The sequence below is a fragment of the Scyliorhinus canicula genome, chromosome 13 (genome assembly GCF_902713615.1).
Source record: "Scyliorhinus canicula chromosome 13, sScyCan1.1, whole genome shotgun sequence".
Classification (NCBI taxonomy): Eukaryota; Metazoa; Chordata; class Chondrichthyes; order Carcharhiniformes; family Scyliorhinidae; genus Scyliorhinus; species Scyliorhinus canicula.
Genome location: NC_052158.1, coordinates 69,128,619 through 69,147,845, shown reverse-complemented (window position 1 = coordinate 69,147,845; position 19,227 = coordinate 69,128,619). Strand labels below are relative to the sequence as shown.

At 48.2% G+C, this 19,227-nt stretch overlaps 1 protein-coding gene across 1 annotated transcript in view; it reads right to left on the bottom strand.

The window, feature by feature from the left end:
- Positions 1–19,227, bottom strand: part of yeats2 (YEATS domain containing 2) — a 189,478-nt gene that overhangs the window by 39,372 nt on the left and 130,879 nt on the right. The window contains 3 exon segments of the mRNA XM_038815545.1: positions 1,981–2,139; positions 6,456–6,574; positions 14,759–14,920. Of these exon segments, the coding sequence (XP_038671473.1) occupies positions 1,981–2,139; positions 6,456–6,574; positions 14,759–14,920 (440 nt within the window).

Sequence of the window (19,227 nt, the reverse complement as noted above, 5' to 3'; positions counted from 1 at the left end):
GGACAACATCAATAGCTCCAATAAATCGAAGAGGGAGCTCTACCATTCCCTTAGTTTGCTGCATATTAACCAGATATTTGGGAAATTGAGAACACTCTCTGGACAAAGGGAATCAGAGCTCACAAACCCGAGTAGTGTGAAATAAGGAAGCTAAAAATAACTAGGGCAAAAAAAAGTGTAATAAAATAGTGATACAAAAAAAATATATTTTTTTAAATCTAAAGACGTAGCACTTATATCATATCCTCTCTTGATATTCCCATGGATTTAGCCAGGCTCCACACACAATCTATTTGTGTGGACTTGAATCCTCAACCACATTCCAATATAAGTATTCATCCAATCCTCTGTGGTGCAGTTAATCGATGCAGCATTGATTGTTTTAGTTGGTGTTCTGATACACAGATCCATTATTGTGCAGGGAGGCAATCCTCTCTAACCTTACATCTTGCTTGAGGCTAGTTATATTACCCTTAAACCTTCCAATTTTTCCCCAGATATAACCTCCACTACCTTTTCACCGTGTCAATTTTAATACTATCTTAGATTAATACCTTGGCATTAATCCTCTCAGCAATCGTCTGAAACTGAACTTCTTTGGATGAGCACCTCTCAAATCCATGTAGGTTATTCATCACTCATTTTAGCACGTAACTTCTGAGCTACGGGCTGTCGCAACTGGGGAGCATCGCAAGTATGAGCTGGGGATACTCCAACTGGAGATCCCCAGGAAAGGATAGCACAGCAAACGTCTGATGGGCAATTGCACTGCAATGGGAGCCATCTGAAAATTCAAGTTAAATCCCAAACTTTGGATTCTTCCGACTGTCGTACATTAATAGTTTTACCCCATCCGACCACTCAACCCCACATGATTCTCCGGCACTCCCCCACCATCCAAAGCCCCCCACTGACCACTCTCCCCCTTCCCACTGACCATCTGAACCATGCCCCCAAACCCACTGACCACCGGAGCCTCCCCCAATCCTACCCACTTACCTTACAAACGTACCATATCCCTATCTTCTCAAAGTGGCTGGACTTTGGCAGCCAGTGCCATTAAAAAAAAGGGACGTTGTTTCCTTACCGCCAACCAGCCTGCCTTGGACAGAAGGCCGCAGGAACCCGTTGCACTACACTACTCTTGCCCATCCTGTGTCGGAAGGTAAGGTGAGAAAGGAGTAGCTTCACTTCCAGATTAGTAGGAGCAGAGTGGCACTCTGGCTCTGACTCTACTCCACAGAGGTTATAGACCAACAGAGTCCAATAAATTGGCTTTAGAGCCAAAGATCTTCACGGCTGGGCAAATTAACAACAGGTCACAATCCCAACCAACCTTGTGTTCAATGGGCACCCTGAGGAATACCGCAGCTCGGAGTAATGGGAAATTAATTCCTGCGATTCTTCTCACAAGAGCTCCTGATTTCAGTCATGTCAATCTGGACAGTAGCTGCATGGAGGCCACCCATTTTATCAGAGCAGGTGGAAAAGGCTATAGGCCTGACAGAGGCAGCAGGAGCAGCAGCCTAGTGACATTCCCACCACAGCAAGAAAGTGAAACTGAATTCAATGTAAATCTGGAAACGTGTGCTTGGTACCAGAAAGCCATCATTAAAAAGAACTGTCTCACTACCGTACTGCCACCCCTACCCAGTCAGGGCTCCACGTATCCCACATTAAGTGGGTAGCTCTTAATGCTCTTTGAAGGTGCCTTGCAAGTTGTTAGCTGTCGCTACAAAGTTCAATATCAGCCAAGGGTCATGTGACAAATGGCTTGCGTGTCCTTGCAGTCATTTCCCTGTGTCTCCTGGGCTCATACCTTGCTCTCATCCTAAGAACAGCTTTTGTGTTTAGTTAATTATTTAGATGCAGATAGTTAATCCAGTCCTTCAACTATAATTATGCCCCTGTATCTCAAAACATGCACAATTCGCATCTAAATAGGAAGACCGAGCCCCACCAGAAGAGTACAGCACTTACCTGTGCAAACACTGCTTTTTGGGCAGTGGAGACTCTGATTGCCTGCTGGTGGGTGCCTGTTGAAGATGGCCCCTGCACTGTCACCCCAGATGCCACAGAGCCACCAGGCCCATGCTTCACGGAGGCCTGAGTGACCGGCTGGCCAACCAAGAACGTGCCCTGGAAGAAAGAAAAAAGGCCTCTGTCAAACAACAACTGAATAAGAGGAATTCAGCCTCTTCCAATGAGTGACTCCAAAGATTCACATTCCCAAAGCACAGTGTAATTTCTGGCTGCACGTAGCTATGGAATGGCCGGAAAAATAAAGGACTTCAGTTATATGAAGGAACCGGAGAGGCTGGGATTGTACTCCTCAGAGCAACAAAAGTTTAAGTTTTCAAAATTATGAGGGGTTTTAATCGAGCAGATGGGGAGAAACTGTTTCCACTGGCAGGAGGGCCGGTAACAGATTTGTCATAATTGGCAAAATAACCGGAGCGGAGATGAGATTTCTTTTCAAACACAGCAAGTTATTACGTTCTGGAATGCACTGCCCGAAAAGGCGGTGAAAGCATTAGACTCTTCAAAAGGAAATCGGATATGAACCTGAAAAGGAACATTTGGGGGCCATGGGGAAAGAACAGGTTTATTTGGACAGCTTTTTCAAAGTGTCAGCACAGGTCAAATGGGCTAAATTGTCTCCTCCTGCTCTGTAAGATTTTATGGAAGACTACTGTTTTTGGATGTCAGCGGTATGTATTATAGCTTTTATCATTGTATGCAATGTAACATTGGTGCTGGAGTGATTTCGTAATGAAATATTACTGCTCTGTTAACACAATACACATCGCTATATTAAAAATACTCAGCAAATAGCTCAGCTAACTGCAGCAAGTATAAGGGTCCGTTTTCAGAGCAGTCTCTGAGAGTTAATTGGTTCACGCTCTGAAAGCATAGTACCCAGGAATGATATAACACTCCACCTGAGACATTCCAAGTGTTTGGGTGCCGACTGTACCTGGTAATTTTGGATGGAATACTGATGCAGGTGAAAATGACTCAGGGGCCAAATCCAATGAGTGGGAAGTGAGCAGTTCCCACATACCAGAGTTGGAAAGACTGTGAGATTGCACAGAGTGCCATTTGTGGGTGTGGGAAATGATGCAAGTGCTGGCAACCACATGAGGCATATCTTTGTTGGATCAACTAAAAAGGTACCCTTTTATTTGAAGTATCATTTGCCTGTTAATTAAAGTCAGAATATGTTGATTTCGGTTTAACTTTTATTTTTTTTTTAAGGGGCAATTTAGCGTTTCCAACTCACCTACCCTGCACATCTTTTGTGTTGTGGGGAGAATGTGCAAACTCCACACAGACTGTGACCCAGGAGGGAACCCAGGTTCTCGGCGTTGTGAGCCATGGTTTAACTTTTATAATTTTGAAAAGTGAAATCTTGTCCAGTAGTTTTCTTTCCATTGGTATCGTGGGGATTCCTTTATTTTGAAAAGTTAGCGATCTCTACTGGGATCAGAACAATAGGTACATAGGGCGAGATTCTCCCAAAACGGGAGAAAACGTAAAGCTGGCGTAAAACCCGGGCGGGTTTTACGGCAGCGCGCCCCTTCCCGACCGGGGACCGATTCTGGTCCCCGGTCGGGGCTAGCAGCCCGACGCCGTAGGCACCAGCAAGACGGGCTTAACGAAAATCGTTAAGCCCGCTTGCCGGAGTTAGCGCCGGCTGACGCGTCATATGACGTCAGCCGCGCATGCGTAGTTTGGAAGACTCCAACCCGCGCATGCGCGGGTGACGTCATCGCGTTTTGCGCGAAACCCGCGCATGCGCGGGGCGGGTTGCCCCTCAGCCGCCCCGCGAATGGATACTGCGGGGCGGCGGAAGGACAAGTAGTGCGCGGGCATCGGGCCCGCTGCCCGCGATCGGTGCCCACCGATCGCGGGCCCATGGCACCCTTGGCACGGCCGTGGTACGGCCGTGCCAATCGGTGCCATGGTTATTAATAGCGAGTTTGTGACGCCGTTTTTACGAACGGCAAGACCAGGTGTCTTTGCCGTTCGTAAAAACGGCGGAAAGGGCTGGGACTTCGGCCCATCTAACAGCTGAGAATCGCTGCCGGCCGTAAAAAAACGGCGGCAGCGATTCGGGTCGGGACTTCGGCGGGGAGGGGGGAGAATAGCGGGAGGGCGGCAAAAATGTCGGGAAGGCCCTCCCGCTATTCTCCCACCCGTCGTGGGGGGCGGAGAATTTCGCCCACAGGAACTAGAACAGACCATTTAGAACCTCAAGCCATTCAATTAGATTTTGGATGATCTGTATCTCAACTCCATTCACCTGCCTTAGCTTCATATCCCTTGACTCTCTTACATGGTAGAAATCTGTCAGTCTCGTGTCCACAGCATTTTGGGGACAGCATTCCAGATTTTGACTGCCTTTGGTTTGTAAGACTGTTTCCTGAATTCTCCTTAAATTGGTCCAACTCTAACTTTAATAAAAGCAAAATACTGCAGATGCTGGAAATCGGAAATAAAAACAGAAAATGCTGGAAAAACTCAGCGGGTCTGGCAGGGAGGGCAGAGAAAATGAGTTAACGTTTCAAGTCCGTGTAAAATTTCTGTTCTCTCCACAGATGCTGCCAGACTTGTTGAGTTTTCCAGCATTTTCTGTCCTTATATTAGCTCTAATTTTACTTGGAGGAAATAGTTCCTTTGTTGTACCTAATTAAATCCTTTTACGATTTCCAGTACCACAATTAGATCACATTCTAAACTCAAGGGAATCCAAGCCAAGTATAGGCATCCTGTCCTCATAATTTAACCCTCCACCCTCTGGTATCACTCACAACCTGCCAGCTCCAGCTCTGCACCAGTCCTGGGTGTGCCTTGAAGCCCATTCCTCTAATTATACCATTACACTGAGGAAGGAGAAACCGTCCAGAAATCACTGGGAACAGGTAGAAACGCAGCAACATGATGTGCATATTTTTGACGTGCTTTCATTTTTGAGGAAGTTCCAAGCACACAGAGTACCTATTCCCATTTGCACCCGTGTGATATTTCCGATTCTATCACAAGATATATAGTGACCTTGCTGAGTGTGAATTTAGTAGCAGTGTGCGCTGAATCAGGGGACATTTTACACTGCAACTTGACTGACCCTGTTCCAAACATACTTCATCTGAGGACTCATAGAGCTAGAACCATACCAATAAAAAGATAGCTATAAAATAAGAGGTGTACAGCAATTGAAATAGATAGGCATAAACAGATATAGAACAATAGAAATAGAAAATTATACAAAGAGAAACATAGAGATATAATAGAAAAAGATAGAGAGTTCAACAGTGGCCGTGAGATTAAAAAGATAATGTTTATTTTGTTTCAGATTCCAGCATCCGCAGTAATTTGCTTTTATCTTCGTGTTTATTCCTCAACTCTGGGCTAGATTCAAACCCAGGAACCAGAGCTAAAATCCACTGAAAAACACAGCCCTTTCCTCTACATTTACAACAACCAAATAAAACATATTTACTCCTGTGCCCTTGAATTTACTCAAATATTTAAGGGAGAATTATGCCATTTAATATGAAGTATTTTGCCTGAAGACGAAAGGGACCATTTTGAGGCCTTGAGCTCTGAATGGGCAGTCTCACACATCACAGCCTACACCAGGGGCGCGATTCTCCGCTCCCACGCTGGGTGGGAGAATCGCGGGAGGGCCGCTCTGGCACCCCCCACCCCCCCCCCAAAATGGCATGTCGCGTTTTGCGACTCGTCGCTCGGAGAATCGCGGGCCGCCGTTTTTCACGGCGACCCGCGATTCTCCGACCCGGATGGGCCGAGCGGCCTGCCGTTCCCGACCGGTTCATGCCGGCGGCAACCACACCTGGTCGCTGCCGGTGTGAACATGGCACCAAAAGCTGGCTGTTTTGTGGCTTGTGGGGGGCAGAGAGGGGAGTGAGCACCATGACCGTGCTTGGGAGGGAACTGGCCCGCGATCGGCCTGATCGTCGGGCCGGCGTCTTAAAGGGTCGCACTCTTTCCACTCCGCCGCCACGCAAGAGCAAGCCGCCACGTCTTGCGGGGCAGCGGAGGGGAGCCGGCCAAGAGCAGCCTCCGACGCCGTCGTGAACCTCTCCGGGTTTCACAACGGCGCGGGCCTTGCGGAGAATTCCGCCCCAGATCTTCAGTAGTGACACTGCATGTGTAAAATATCAATCTACATAGCACGGTGACAGGTAGGGGTAACTTAGATTGATAGATTTTTGTTCAGTAAGGATATTAAGGGTTACAGAAGAAAGGCAGAGACATGGAGTTAAGGTTGGAGCTGTATTGACTAGCCTATTCTCATTCCTGTGACAGCAACTTCACCTATCCCCAGTAGTCTTAATAACCCTAAATCTCACTTTCTTTTGTCATCTGTACACCTAGCTCTTTCGTGACCACTGAACAACAGCAGCACAAGTGAGTGGCCTAGGACTGACCTGCGGCGTCTGCTTGAGGATGTACGATGTGTAGCCCAGCTGTTGGGGTAGTCCACTAACTACGGTCCCCTGAATGCTGCCAGTCGTGCTCGTCGATGCTCCCTGCACCTGCTGCCCTGCTGAAAGAACATGACCATGAGATAACTCTCAAATAAAGTCCGCAGGAACATTGCATGAATAAAACAGTAATGACTATGAGCAGCTGTTGTCCAGTGCACATCTAGTGTGCGGAGGTGGGGCAGCATCAAATCTGCGTGGTGTGTCAGGGGGCAGTATGGTGTCTGGTGAGTGGGGAGAACGGTAAGGTTGCATGTGGAGAGGATAATGTATGGTTGTGTAGGGTCAGGGGACAATATGACTGTATGTGGTGAAGGTGTCGCAGTAAGCGTTAGGAACAAGGTATAACTTTATTGGTATTTGTGTGTTATGAAAGGTGGAACATGGTTCTAGTTTCATTTGGAGTTTTTTTGTGTGCAAGCTTGGTGCTGGGAGGTATGGAGGCCCTGTTTGTATACATGCATTTTTAAATTAGGTTTACAACTCTTGAAGTGAAGAGATGGATTTCAAAGGAGGTAGCCGTGTAATGAATTTAGGGGGGGGGGGGGGGAGTAGGAAAAAAAAACTGCGCAGTTGCCTAGCGACAGCGGTCCAGTGACGCACATACACAGGCCTCGAGAAAGACAGAAAAGCAGTTCACATATCAGAAAGTGAGGGCAGGTGTTCTAAGCTCTCTAGTAAGAAATCCTGCAAGGTTGCTGGGGACTGAGTTGAAGGAACTCATGTGTTTGTTCTGCCTTTGAAGTCACAGTGAGTGTGGTTTTCGGTGCCTCGGAGAGAGATACCAACTGGGGGGAAAGCATTTGGTGAATGCTCAGTATTCCACTGGAAGAGAACAGTTTGCAACTGGGCCAGCCCAAGGAAGAAGCATTGGTGTTAAGACAGTGGTAGACCTGCACTCGATTTGTGTCTCAAAAGGGTATTTCTGGGATAAAAGGAATAGTGTGAGTTTGAATCATTTTCTGGTGTTGAAATTGAGACTTTTCCAACCTTTATGTATGCTGTTATCGCTAATCTTTCCTTGTTTTAATAAATGTTTAACTTTTTATGTTAAAAGTTCATCAGTAGCGGTGGCGACATGTAGCTGGAAGCCGCACGTTGGGAGGCTCCCTCTAGAGTTCTCGGTGTTTGGTCCTTTTCACCCAGTTTGGGGGGGGGGGGGGGGACTTGAATGCAAACCTGTCCCAAAAGGCACCAGAGGATATTGAAACCCCAAGAAAGAATATTGGGAGAAAAAGAGTGAGCTAGTCCACCAGCAGAGTTGACCACGGTGCGGAGTTCGGTTGAAAGGAAGATGGTGGGAGTAAGCTCGCCGGGGGGGCTGCGGCCATTACTGTGGATACGTCGGCCGAGGTGATGGCGGTGGAATTTGAATGTCAACTTGTCAACATTTTGAGCGGCAAGGGAGGGAGATGATGGACACGCTCAAGAAATCGGTGGAGGGCTCACTGGCCCCCGATTAAGGAGGCTCTCGGAAAGACGGCGGAGGGGATGCGGGAGCATGGTGAGATGATGAAGGGGGTGGAGGACGCACTGTCACGACACAGCAAGCAGTTCGCCCCGCTAGAAGAGGAACTGCTGAAGGCGGAGGACAGAAATAAGTGCATGAAGGCCAAGGTTGAGGACGTGGAGAACGGGTCGCGACGGCAGAACCTCAGGATCGTGGGGCTGCCCGAGGGGTTGGAGGGCTTGAGGCCAACCGAGTATTTTATGAAGATGCTTGCGTAGCTGTTGGGGGAGGAAGAGAAAGCCACCCCTCCTTCAAGCTGGATACGGTCCACCGGTTGCTCCAGCCAAAACAATAGGCGAATGAGCCACCAAGAGCTGTGATAGTCTGCCTTCACAGCTATCAGATGAAGGAGATGGTCTTGAGATGGGCCAAGCAGAATCGGGGGGTGAGGTGAGAAGGCAGTGGTATTTGTATATCAGGATGTCACGGTGGAGCTGGTGAGTAGACGCATGGCCTTTAACAGAGGGGAGGAGACAGCGCTTTTCAATAGTGGGGTGCATTGCGGGGTGATCTATCCGGCGAGGCTGAGGGTCACGCATAGCTCCAGAGACCATTTCTTTGAGACGGAGGCGATCGTGAAGGCTGAAGGACGAGGACTGAACTAAGATGGACACTGGAACTTTGTTGTTGTGGTTGGGAAGAGTAGGATAAGTTCTGCTGTTTGTACCCTTTAATTTCTTTGTAGAAAGGTTATGGTTAAAGTTACATTTTGTTTGGGGTGTGTTTTCGTTGTGTGGGTGGCCTTTCTCCTCTCCAGGGGCTGTCCTGGGTTGGAGATGGTATGCAGGCGGGGAGAGGGAAGGAGGAGGGTTGAGCTAGTGGGGGGAAAAGGGGAAGTTTTGATACTTGAGGTGGATGGTTTGAGTATGGGGTTTTTTGTTTAGTTCCTTTGTTGTGGATACTGCGGTTGGTGGGGAGGGGGGGGGGGGGGGGTCGGGCAGGGGCCACCTCACTAACAAACTGGAGTTGGCTAATGAACAGGAGCGAGGCGAGGGGAGGGGCTGCGGCTCGCTGAACCTCGGCAGTCAGGTTTCGTCTTGCCTAAGAGGTGTGAATGGTGGAGGTAGGGGGAGATTGAAGAGAAGGGTTATTTCGAGAGAAAGTGGTTGGGCCGTTTCTGGGATGGGGAGTGGCAGTTGGCTGACGGTGACTGGGGGTAGTTCTTGGTCTGATTCGTGGGGCGGGGCTGGGTGCCATCTTGGGTGAGCTCAGGCGTGAGGAATCGGGTGGAGGGATAGTATTATCCATTACGTGGGCATGGCTGATATGAAGGGGCGGGGGCTGAGAGACCTCGTTTGGATAGTAGCGTGGAATGTGCGGGGATTGGATGGCCGATAAAGTGAGAGAGTTTTCACTCACCTGAGGGCTTGAGGGCCGACGTGGTGCTGCTGCAGGAGACCCATTGGCTGGTTAAAGATCAGCGGCGAAATTCTCCCAAAGGGAGACAAAGTGCCGATGCTGGATGAAACCGGAGTGTTTCACTCCGGAGTCAGCGGCCACTCCTCGCCCCCTATTCTCCCACCCCCAGGGGGCCAGGAGCGGCGGCGCATCAATCTCGCGCGCCAGGTCTTGACGCTTGCGTCAAAGCAGCGCCGCCTGAATGACGTGGCCTGCGGTGCCTAAATGGCGTCACCCCGCATGCGCGGTTGCCATCTTCCCCTCCGCTGCCCCGCAAGACATGGAGGATTGATCTTGCGGGGCGGCGGAGGGAAAAGAGTGTGTCTTTCAGAGACGCCGGCCCGACGATCAGTGGGCACCGATCGCGTGCCAGACCCCTCCTGAGCACCCCCCTGGTGCTTGATTCTCCCTCCGCCCCCCACAGGCCCCACACGCAGCGGTCGCGCGATGTTCACGCCGGCAACGACCAGGGGCGGAATTCTCCCAAAGACCTGATGCCGTCGTGAAACCCGAGAGGTTCACGACGGCGTCGGAGGCCTCTCCTGGCCCCCTATTCTCCCCCCGCCGGGGGGGCTAGGAGGGCCATGCCGGGAGAGTCGGCCGCCAGGACTTGTCGCTGGCGGCAAGGCCCGGCGCGCCGAGAATGACGTGGCCGACGCGCATGCGCAGGTTGGCCGGCGCCAACCCGGGCATGCGCGGTTGCCGTCTTCCCCTCCGCCGCCCCGCAAGATGTGCGAGCATCGGAAGAAGGCCAGTGGTTTATTGGCTGGCCAGCTTAGGCAGCAGGCAGCCTCCAGGAGATTGTTCAGGTGTGGGATTGGGCGTGGGGGGGTGCTGGTGTCCGCACTGGAGGAGGTGAACAGGGCATTTGAGGAGTTTTAGAAAAAGCTGTACAGGCTGAAACTGCTGGGGGATGAGTTGGATATGGTGGCGTTTTTGGAGGGATTAGAGGACCCATGGTGGAGGAGGAGGACAAGTGGGGCTGGAGGAACCATTGGGGATTAAGGAGGTTCGGACAGTAATAGAGAAAATGCAGACATGTAAGGCTCCGAGGCCAGATGGGTTCCCGATGGAATTTTATAAGTAGTTTGCAGATCGGCTGGAACCGCTGTTGGTGGAGATGTTTGAAAATGCGGTGGCAAGGGGGGCACTCTGGGAGACGACGAGGCAGGCCTTCATTTCACTGCTATTAAAGAAAGACAAGGCCCCACAAGAGTGCGGTTAATATAATTAAAGGAATTACATAACGAGGTCGAGGATGAGCTAGTTGAGTGAGGGAGTGGAGCACGTCTGAGCGGCGTGGGAGGGGGGGGCAATTATGTTTGTATGTTCTGGTCTGGGGAGCTTTGGGGGCTCTTTCTTCAGCACCATGTCAGTCGTCTTGCAAATGGATTTTGAGCCCAATCCCCTAAGGGTCAAATTTGGGGTGTGGGTCCTACTGGAGCTACAGATGGGAGCAGATGTTTAGCCTTCGCCTCGCTGATTGTTCGCGGGTGGGTTCTGTTGGGTTGACGGTCTGTTTCTTCGCCCTGTGCCTCAGGGTGGCTGGGGAATTTAATGGAATTCCTAGACCTTGAAAAGGTTACGTTCACCTTGACAGGTGTGATCGAGGGGTTCTACAAAAGATGGTGCCCGTTCATTCTCAAAGAGTTGGAGAGGAGGAGTAGGGTCTGGGGGGGGGTTGTTTTTTATTTGCACTGTTTTTGTTTGAGGTGGGGTATGTTTGTTTTTATTTTGTATAAAATGTTAATAAAAATACTTTTAAAAAGTTCATCAGTCAACTGTGAATCTGCTCAATAACATAGAACATCAACAGTACAGCACAGTACAGGCCCTTCAGCCCACGATGTTGTGCCGACCATTTATCCTAATCTAAGATCAACCTAACCTACACCCCTTCAATTTACTGCTGTCCATGTGCCTGTCCAAGAGTCGCTTAAATGTCCCTAATGACTCTGACTCCTCCACCTCTGCTGGAAGTGCATTCCACACACCCATCACTCTCTGTGTAAAGAACTAAAGAACCTACCTCTGACATCTCTCCAATACCTTTTTGTTCTCTTTCTTTGCGACAGGTTTAGATAAAGGATCTGGATCGGCGCAGGCTGGGAGGGCCAAAGGGCCTGATCCTGTGCTGTAATTTTCTTTGTTCTCTTTCTTTGTTATCTTCCTCCAATCACCTTCAAATTATGCCCCCTTGTGATAGCCATTTCCACCCTGGGGAAAAGTCTCTGGCTATCCACTCTATCCATGCCCCTTATCACCTTGTACACCTCTATCAAGTCACCTCTCTGCCTTCTTCGCTCCAGTGAGAAAAGCGCTAGCTCCCTCAACCTTTCTTCATAAGACATGCCCTCCAGTCCAGGCAGCATCCTGGAAAATCTCCTCTGTACCCTCTCCAAAGCATCCACATCCTGCCTATAATGAGGCGACCAGAACTGGACACAATATTCCAAGTGTTGTCAAACTAGAGTATTATAAAGCTGCAGCACAACCTCGCGGCTCTTAAACTCAATCCCCCTGTTAATGAAAGCCAACACACCATACGCTTCTTAACAACCCTATCAACCTGGGTGACAACTTTGAGGGATCGATGTACATGGACTCCAAGATCCCTCTGTTCCTCCATACTTCCAAGAATCCTGCCTTTAACCCTATATTCAGCATTCAAATTTGACCGTCCAAAATGAATCACTTCACATTTATCTAGGTTGAAATCCATATGCCACTTCTCAGCCCAGCTCTGCATCCTGTCAATGTCCTGTTGTAACCTGCAACAACCCTCAACACTATCTACAACTCCCCCAACCTTCGTGTCGTCAGCAAACTTACTAACCCACCCTTCCACTTCCTCATCCAAGTCATTTAGAAAAACCACAAAGAGCAGAGGTCCCAGAACAGATCCTTGCGGGACACCACTGGTCACCGACCTCCAGGCGGAATACTTTCCATCCACTACCACTCGCTGTCTTCTTTCGGCCAGCCAATTCTGTATCCAGACAGTCACATTTTCCTGTATCCCATGCCCCCTAACTTTCTGAATGAGCCTACCATGGGGAACCTTATCAAATGCCTTACTGAAATCCTTATACACCATATCCACTGCCCGACCTTCATCAATGTGTCTCGTCACATCCTCAAAGAATTCAATGAGGCTCGTGAGGCATGACCTGCCCCTCACAAAGCCATGCTGACTATCTTTAATCAAACTATGTTTTTCTAAATAATCATAAATCCTATCTCTCAGAATCATTTCCAACATTTTGCTCACCACAGACGCAAGACTGATGGGTCTGTAATTCCCAGGGATTTCCCTATTCCCTTTCTTGAACAGGGGAACAACATTCGCCTCCCTCCAATCATCCGGGACTACTCCAGTGAAGAGTGAAGACACAAAGATCATCGCCAACGGCGCAGCAATCTCCTCCCCCGTTTCCCTTAGTAACCTTGGGTATATCCCATCAAGTCCAGGGGACCTATCTATCCTGACGCTTTTCAAAATTTCCAGCACATCTTTCTTCTTAATATCAACCTGTTCGAGTCTATTAACCTGGTTCACATGAGCAACAAGGTCCCTCTCTCTAGTGAATACTGAAGCAAAGTATTCATTTAGGGCCCCCATCTCCTCAGACTCTCGGCACAAATTCCCTCCACTATCCCTGATCGGCCCTACTCACACTCTGATCATCCTCTTATTTCTCACATAAGTGAAGAACACCTTGGGGTATACTTGTTTTGAAGGGGAACGGCCACGAGCGATCCCTGCACTGTCTGCCTATTCGTTTTCCTTCCCTTGACTGTAACCCAGCTACTCTTGTCCTGTATCTTGGGTGTGGCTACCTCCCTGTAACTCGTCTCCATTACCCCCTCTGCCTCCTGGATGATCCAAAGTTCATCCAGCTCCAGCTCTAGTTCCCTAACGCGGTCTCTGAGGAGCTGTAGTTAGTGCACTTCCCGCAGGTATAGTCAGCGGGGACACCGGTGGTATCCCTCACCACCCACATCCTACAGGAGGAGCATGCAACTGCCCTAGCCTCCATCCCCTCTAATCTAAATTCACAAAGAGATTTAAAGGAGGGAAATAAAAGAAAGATTAAACACCCGTTAGGCCCTTATACAGTTGCTACTCTCCCAAGTGAACCCTCGAAAATTGGTGATTCTGCGAAATGAAAGAATGATAGCTTGTTGCCCCCCCCCCCCCCCCCCCCCCCCCCCCCCCCCCCCGAAAAAAAAAGAGAAAATAACTTTCCTCTTTGGTTTCTAAAGAAAAAACAAAGTTAGGACCTATCAAACCAGGTTTCACTTTGCAATCTGATTTATCCAGTATTAAGAGATGGGATCATAACATAAGTCTGTGTGTAGTAATGGGAATACAGTGAGTGTGTGTGCTATAGGGGGTGGCAGTAAGGCCGTGTGTGTTAGAGGAGGAGCAAGCATTAAAGCTGATGTTTATGTGTAGCGAAGAGAAAATAGGGGAGCTTGAGTCTATAATCTGTGTTTCAACCTGTTTGGGACTCAGTTGTACGCTGTAGACATGACTAGCAGCGTGCAGGGGATAAGATACACGCTGGACTGGAGTATTCAATCTGCCAGATATCTGGGACACATTGTATAGACTGCCATTGAGCGTTCTGTCTGTGCAGGAGTAAATGAAAAGGACTTGATGTATGGGTTATTGGCTGTAAATCACTCTATCTATTAACTACAGAGGCAGTGGGGGAGTAAACTGTTCCAGCACAGTGAGCATTCTCAGTAAAGAATGGCCACCCTCAAATGTGTAAAACTAATCACCCTTCTTCATTATTTCATGTCTCAAACCACACAGAACTCCCCCGGACAGAGGGGGGAACTTGACCTGTGGCCTCACACATCTCCCTGGAGGAGTGACCTGAACCTCTGAGTCCCAGGCTTGGTTCTATATTGCAGTCGGTCACCTACTCCCATTTCCCTGCAGTCGCTATTCACTACAGTCACGAGGACATGTACAACTTTGGCCTGCATCACCTTTCAAACCTCCCTGCATATGGTAACGCTTGGTAGATTCTGAGTGGTACAACCAATGGGAATTTTCCTTTGGATTGATTAGTCCATTTCAGGTGTTTCACTAAGTCCACTGGGTGTGAAGGAGTGGGGGCAGAATGGGTGGTGGGAAGGACCAGTACCCCTGAACAGCTGCAAATCACTTCCATCATAATATCGCAGTACATAATAGTGCAATTCACGAACATTATATGTTTGGCAGGGGCTTAAGGACCTCCCTCTCTCTCGAAGGTCATGCCAGCTTCCAGGTCCCCGCATGCTAACTTAACCCAAATCGGCTGATGCAGAAAGATCTTACCTGTTGGGTTAGCAGCCCGCAGGATAGCTCCCTGTGGTATCAGCAGCAGCTTGCCTTTGCCTGAGGGGTTCTTGCTGTTGGTTGTTAGGTAGAGTTTGGTCCCTGGGGGCAGGTTAGCCAGGTTGGCCAAGTTGGTGGCTGGGAGCTGCAGCGTGGCCATAACTGAGGGATAAAAAAACACGTGAGAGGAGACACCGATAAACTTAGGCATTTTATACATCTGAATTGAGTTTAGCTGGTTTACAAACTGAGGTTGAACCAACAGAATCAAGTGCACTGTGATATTTATTGACTGAAGGTTTTAAATAGCTTCAGGTTCTGATATGTTTGGATGATGGGCCGGATTCTCCGGTCCTCCAGGCTGCATATCGTTCAGCGGGTGCCATTCACTGGTGGCGGGATTCTATACTCCCAATGCTTGTCAATTAAGTTTCTGATGTAAGCCATCCCACACTGCTGGGAAACCCGCGGGTGGGAGGTGCGCTGCCGGCAGGAAAAGAGAATCCCGACAGCCGGAGAATTCCGGTCAATATCCTGCTTCTGGTTTTACCAAAACCAAAACACTTTTTATGGTCTGTGCCAAATCTTGGTTTTCAGCTCCGTGGTCAGTATCTCCGAGTCCCGATGGATCTGGGGCCTCCCATGCCTGCGCCGGCTGGGAAGGCATTAACATGCACGGTTCGGATTTTTAAAACATTGGTCAGGCACATATGCATGGGTCTAATCAATGTAAAAAATCAGAACTACACGTATGTGGCCCTTTCCTGGCCGGTGCATGCATGGTTCAGATTGCCAACAAAAAATATTCCCAACAGCGCACGTGCAGCCCTTTCCTGGCTGACGCATGCACAGGAGATCCCAGGTTCTTTGAGAATTGGAGATGCCGACCATGGAGTTGAAGATAAAGTCCCCGTGCGCAGCGCAAAAAGTAAAAACATAAAAAGGGCTGGGAGAAACGAGGGAGAGGTTGAAAAAAAAAACAGGAGAGAAGACAGGGAGAAGTAAAAAAAAAACAATGTTCCAAGTAAGGGAAGAGACAGAGGAAGGAAACAGGAATCAATAAAGTTAAGAAAAAGACAAAAAGGCTCCAATATTGTATTTGACATGTGATGAGGCACTCATTGTAAACTTCTTAAACTAATGAAAATTGTATTAAATGATGAATTAAATAGTTTTTAGGAGGTTTTAGAGATAAAAATGCTTTTGTAAGAGGGCAGTTACGTTGGAGAAAATAGGTGTGCCTCAGAATTATTTACGGTATAAAGGTGTGCCATGACGTCAAAAAGGTGGGGGAAAAAGGTAAACAAAGTCGAACTTGCTAAGTACTTCTCAACCCTGTGTGAGCCAACGCAGAAATATCACCTATGCCTTCAGGGTTCCCCATTGTTTGTGAACAGTGCCTTTTGGGATGTGGAGGAATTAGTTGGTAGCACTCTCATCTGAGCCCCAAGATTAAAGGTTCAAGTACTATTCCAGGTTGAGCCTAAAAATCAAGGCTGAAATGCAGTGCAGTATTGAAGGGGTGCTGCACCGGCAGAGTTGCCGTGGCTCAGATGAGATGTTAAACCGAAGTCCCGTCTACCATTTCAGGTGAACGTAACAGATCCCATGATGCGATTTTGAACAAGAACGGGGCAGTTAGCTCCGCTATCCTGGCCAATATTAACCCTCAATCAACATCACAAAAACAGATTATGTGGGAGTTTGCGATGCACAAATTGGTTCCAGTGTTTTCAATATTACAACAGGAACTACATTTCAATAACGCTTCATTGGCCTTGGGAACACCAAGTGGTCATGAAAGACCGATATAAATGTCTCTCTCTATTAGTAAGCACAGCAATAGTTGCTTAGAGATAGATCAATAGGGTTAGATATGACCCCAAACATCTGCAAACTGAACCGACTGTGCTTTCTTTACCATAACGTGTCTTTTATTCCCTACATTAACTATTCAGCACTTTGATTAGATTGTTGTAAAGACCTCACACCAAGGTACCGTTTATACTATACCTACCTTGGCCCACGGTACCAAAGGGCAGGAACTGATTGTGTTGAAGAAACGTTGGCAGTGGCCTTCTTCCCTTTTTTGCCTTTCACCCTGACAATGCACAAAGAACTCTACATTCCTCCAAATCCAGCCTCTTGGGCCCGCCTGGTTTCCTTTTGACAGCCGTGCCGTCTGCGGTCTGAGGCTCTGAAGTCTGTAATTCCCCCCTTAACCCTCACTGTCTCTCTTCTCCATTAAGGTGCTCCTTTAACCTCTCTTTAACAAACACGCTCAATACTCCTTATGTGGCTCAGTGCCAAATTTTGTTTGCTAAGTGCTTTGAGACATTATAGGTGCTAAATAAATGCAAGCCGTTGATTCCCTTCCTTTATTTCCCCCTCCCTTGCCCTGCACTCTGCTGTTCTGAAAGTGTTGAGCTTTCCTGCATACAATTCCCCCCTCCAGCAACAGGTCTCAGCAGCCACGGTGAGACCAGCCATGATCGTAATGAACGGTGGAGCAGGCTCGAGAGGCTGAATTGCCTACTCCTGCTCCTAAGTCCATGTGTTATAAGAAAGAACTGCTCTGACTGATTTCACCATCCAGCTCTTGGCCTGTAGTACTGTAGGTGACAACACCCCAAGCACAAATATGGTGCTTAAGATCAATAAGGGGCTGTTTAGCTCACAGGGCTAATCGCTGGCTTTGAAAGCAGACCAAGGCAAGCCAGCAGCACGGTTCGATTCCCGTAACAGCCTCCCCGAACAGGCGCCGGAATGTGGCGACTAGGGGCTTTTCACAGTTACTTCATTTGAAGCCTACTCGTGACAATAAGCGATTTTCATTTCATTCATTAAGGGGATTTCTTGATTAATATGAAGATCAGGGGTTACGAGGAGAAGGCAGGAGAATAGGGATGAGGAACATATCAGCCATGAACAAATGGCGGAGCTGACTCTCTGGGCCAAATGGCCTACTTCTGTTCCTATATCTTATGAACTTGTATTTCACCTGAAAAGTGCAGGCTGTTTGATGGTGCTGGTGACGTTGATCACCTATCAAACACTTGCACTGTCCGGAAGAAGTATCTAGATGTCTAGGGAGAAAAGGAAGTCTTAACGATTTTCCCCCTCAGTGGAACTCAAGCATCCATGTTGCTGCCCCAATATGATACCAACTAGGCTCAGCGGCAGCTCTCACCTCTGAATCAGAAGGTCAAGGTTCAAGTCCCAGTTCAACATATAATCCAGACTGACACTGCAGTGCAGTACAAAAGAAGTGCTAGACTGTCAGATGTGCTGTCCTTCAGATCGGAAATTTGACCAAGCCTCTCAGGGTATCCCACGGTATGATTCAAAGATGAGCAAGGGGATTTTCCGCGAGGTCCTGATCAAGTTACCTCTCAAACGTCATCACTAAAGCAGCTTGTTTATCTGCTTTGTTTGTGGGAGGCTGTTGAGTGCAAATTGGCCATCATATTTTCACATAACAGTGGACACGCTTCAAAGATACTTCATTGACTGTGAAGTGTTTTAGGACATCATGGGGCTATGAAGAATACTATATAAATACTATATAAATGCAATTTTTTCTTCCTAAACCAGAGTTTGAAATTGAAGAAACCTTCCTGGTTGACAAGGGGCAACAACATTGGTTGGAGGGTCTAACCACTGATTTAGAGGATATGGTTGCATGCGCAACAAGACAAACCAACAGAAAATGAATGCATCTGATATATACCTCACCATTTACAATGACGCGTACGTCCAAATGCAATGTGTCTGCTGTGTGGAATGGCCAATATAAAGTGGCAATGTTAATACTGAGTTAATTTCACCGCCTTAACTTCATGTGTGTGAAGTGTCTTGACCCAATGGACAGCTGAGTTATTATTAGCTGGGTTTGCAATCTACTTTACTCTCGGTCTAGTTTTAAGGCTTTGTGGATGTTGCTATTCCTGTGTGAATAAGTGGCTTATTTGAAAAAGGCATGAAATTTATTTTGATTTCTGGCACAGGTAAATTGATAGCTAATGGAAAGCTGCCAAACTAATTCTACAATATGATATAAAGCAAACCAGCTGTCTTATAGCTTCAATGTAAAGTGAATGAAATGCACTGAATATTGTTTAAGTACAATCAGCTGCAAACTCACTCAACCAAGCTGGCATAGCCTCAGGGTCAGAGTCAGGCAGGGCTTTTCTCCCAAGCCAAAGAGAAACCAGCAACGTGCCACAACGACTGTCGTCTGGTGGCCTTGACATCAATCATAATGAAGTGCTTCGTGAGTTGGTCATGAGGCACACCAACTCCACACTCCCAGAATGCCTAGATCCACTGCAACTCACATACCGCCGCAACCGGTCCACAGCAGACGCTATCTCCCTGCCCCTACACTCATCCCTGGAGCATCTCGACAACAAGGACTCCTACATCAGACTCCTATTTATTGACTATAACTCCGCCTTCAACACCATAAT